Genomic DNA, 1664 nt, shown 5'->3' with positions numbered 1-1664 from the left:
ATATTGTTATATTTTGCTATAAGCAAAATACAAATTCAGCTTCAAAAGCAGCAGAAAAGTCACCAGTTTATAAACTTCACAAGCAAATGAGGATATGATTTGACTTACAGGCCACAATCCTTGCTATTCTCTATGACAACTTTCATAGGCAAAAGAGAGGAAGACCCTTGACCAAGTAGATTGACACAGTGACTGCACCAATGCGCTTCAAGGGTGTCAGAGATTGTGAGGATGGCACAGGACTGGACAATGTTCAGACCAGTTGTTCATAGGGTTATTATGAGTCATATTTGGCTAGATGGCTTCTAACAACAACATGACAACTTGGGATCAAGCCATAACAGTTAAATCATGTTCTATGCTTGTTGCTAAAGTGGCAGGTGAGTATGTAATTATAAAAGCCCCATTACCTGGCTCCACTTCCATAACAGCTTGCCTCCGGAAATCCTATGAACGTGGAGAGAGGATGAAAGGCACCCAAACATTGAGAACTCTCCTTCATAGGGTCACTATGAGTTGCCTGTCGAGTCGACAGCACTTAACAACAACATTACCTGGCAGATAATTGTCAAAATTTGATCTTTAACTTCAATCTGGGGTATGCTTGAGAAGACTCAGGCTCAATTCATGCAGATATAAAATGTGCTATTATATAGTAATAATTCAGTGTATCTTTCTTAGGATCGGCCCAAACGTTCTCTCCCCTTAATGAAAATCGTCAAGAGCAAAGTGAGTGGTTTGAATTTGGGCCCCAAACACCTGGGTTTGGAACTGGATGGGGATGGAAGCAGGGGGTGGTTTGGGGATGGTAGGAGGTTACTGGATAGCAAAGACAGTTTGCACTCAAGTACTAGGCTAAAAATTGGCAATTCAAATCCACACAACAGTGGCAGGAGGGAAAGGTCATATGATCTGTTTCCACAATATTGATAGTTAGGAAAACTCAACATGCAGTTCTATTTTGCACTAACGCAGGAGGTCACCAGCAGTTACAACAGACTGGATGACAACAGATTTTTGTTTAGGCAAGGTAGGACCCGAGGACCAGAACTCAAATACTGTCACATTTCTCTCTTTCCTCTTTAGTATGTGGAAGACCTACATACACAAGCCGCATTGTAGGTGGCATGGATGCTGCTGAGGGGCACTGGCCTTGGATGGTCAGCGTACGAATGGGCTCCGAACACATCTGTGGGGGTTCCCTGATCAGTGAGAGGTGGATACTGACAGCAGCACACTGCTTAACGGCGTAAGTTGTGGCCAGTGTGTAGCATGCAGACAATTCTTCAAAAATGTCCAAATGGCTTCATGGATGAATTAACAAATGAGTGTGGTAGTGGCCTAATAGTAAGGAGTTGCACTAACAACTCAAAGGCATGTGGTCTCAATCTGCCAGGTGCTCCATAGAAGAGGGGTAATCTCCCATGTGATACACTTCTTCTGAAAACCCATTGAAGGGTCAGCTATTAGTTAATTCCAACTTCACAGCACATAACAACACAGTTGCTGTTGTGTTACATGTGTCAAGTCACCTGCGAACCATAGCCACCCTATGTACAACAGCTCTGAATGCTGCTCTATCCTGAGCCAACCTTATTGTCCCTGACACACATACCTCCATTACCCCAATCACCCCAATCACTAAATCAATAAATCTAATCGAG

The 1664-nt window shown here is 43.3% G+C and overlaps 1 protein-coding gene across 1 annotated transcript in view; it reads left to right on the top strand.

Annotated features, from left to right (window-relative positions):
* The window catches only part of LOC102871316 (serine protease 48-like), a 75507-nt gene that overhangs the window by 3646 nt on the left and 70197 nt on the right, over positions 1 to 1664 (top strand). Inside the window, exon 2 of the mRNA XM_006884503.1 lies at positions 1087 to 1249. Within this exon, the coding sequence (XP_006884565.1) occupies positions 1087 to 1249 (163 nt within the window). The remainder of the gene's footprint in view (positions 1 to 1086; positions 1250 to 1664) is intronic.

This window comes from Elephantulus edwardii, unplaced genomic scaffold (genome assembly GCF_000299155.1).
Source record: "Elephantulus edwardii isolate Elephantulus edwardi_28Jun2011 unplaced genomic scaffold, EleEdw1.0 scaffold00034, whole genome shotgun sequence".
Taxonomy (NCBI): Eukaryota; Metazoa; Chordata; class Mammalia; order Macroscelidea; family Macroscelididae; genus Elephantulus; species Elephantulus edwardii.
This window is presented reverse-complemented; position numbering and strand designations above follow the sequence as displayed.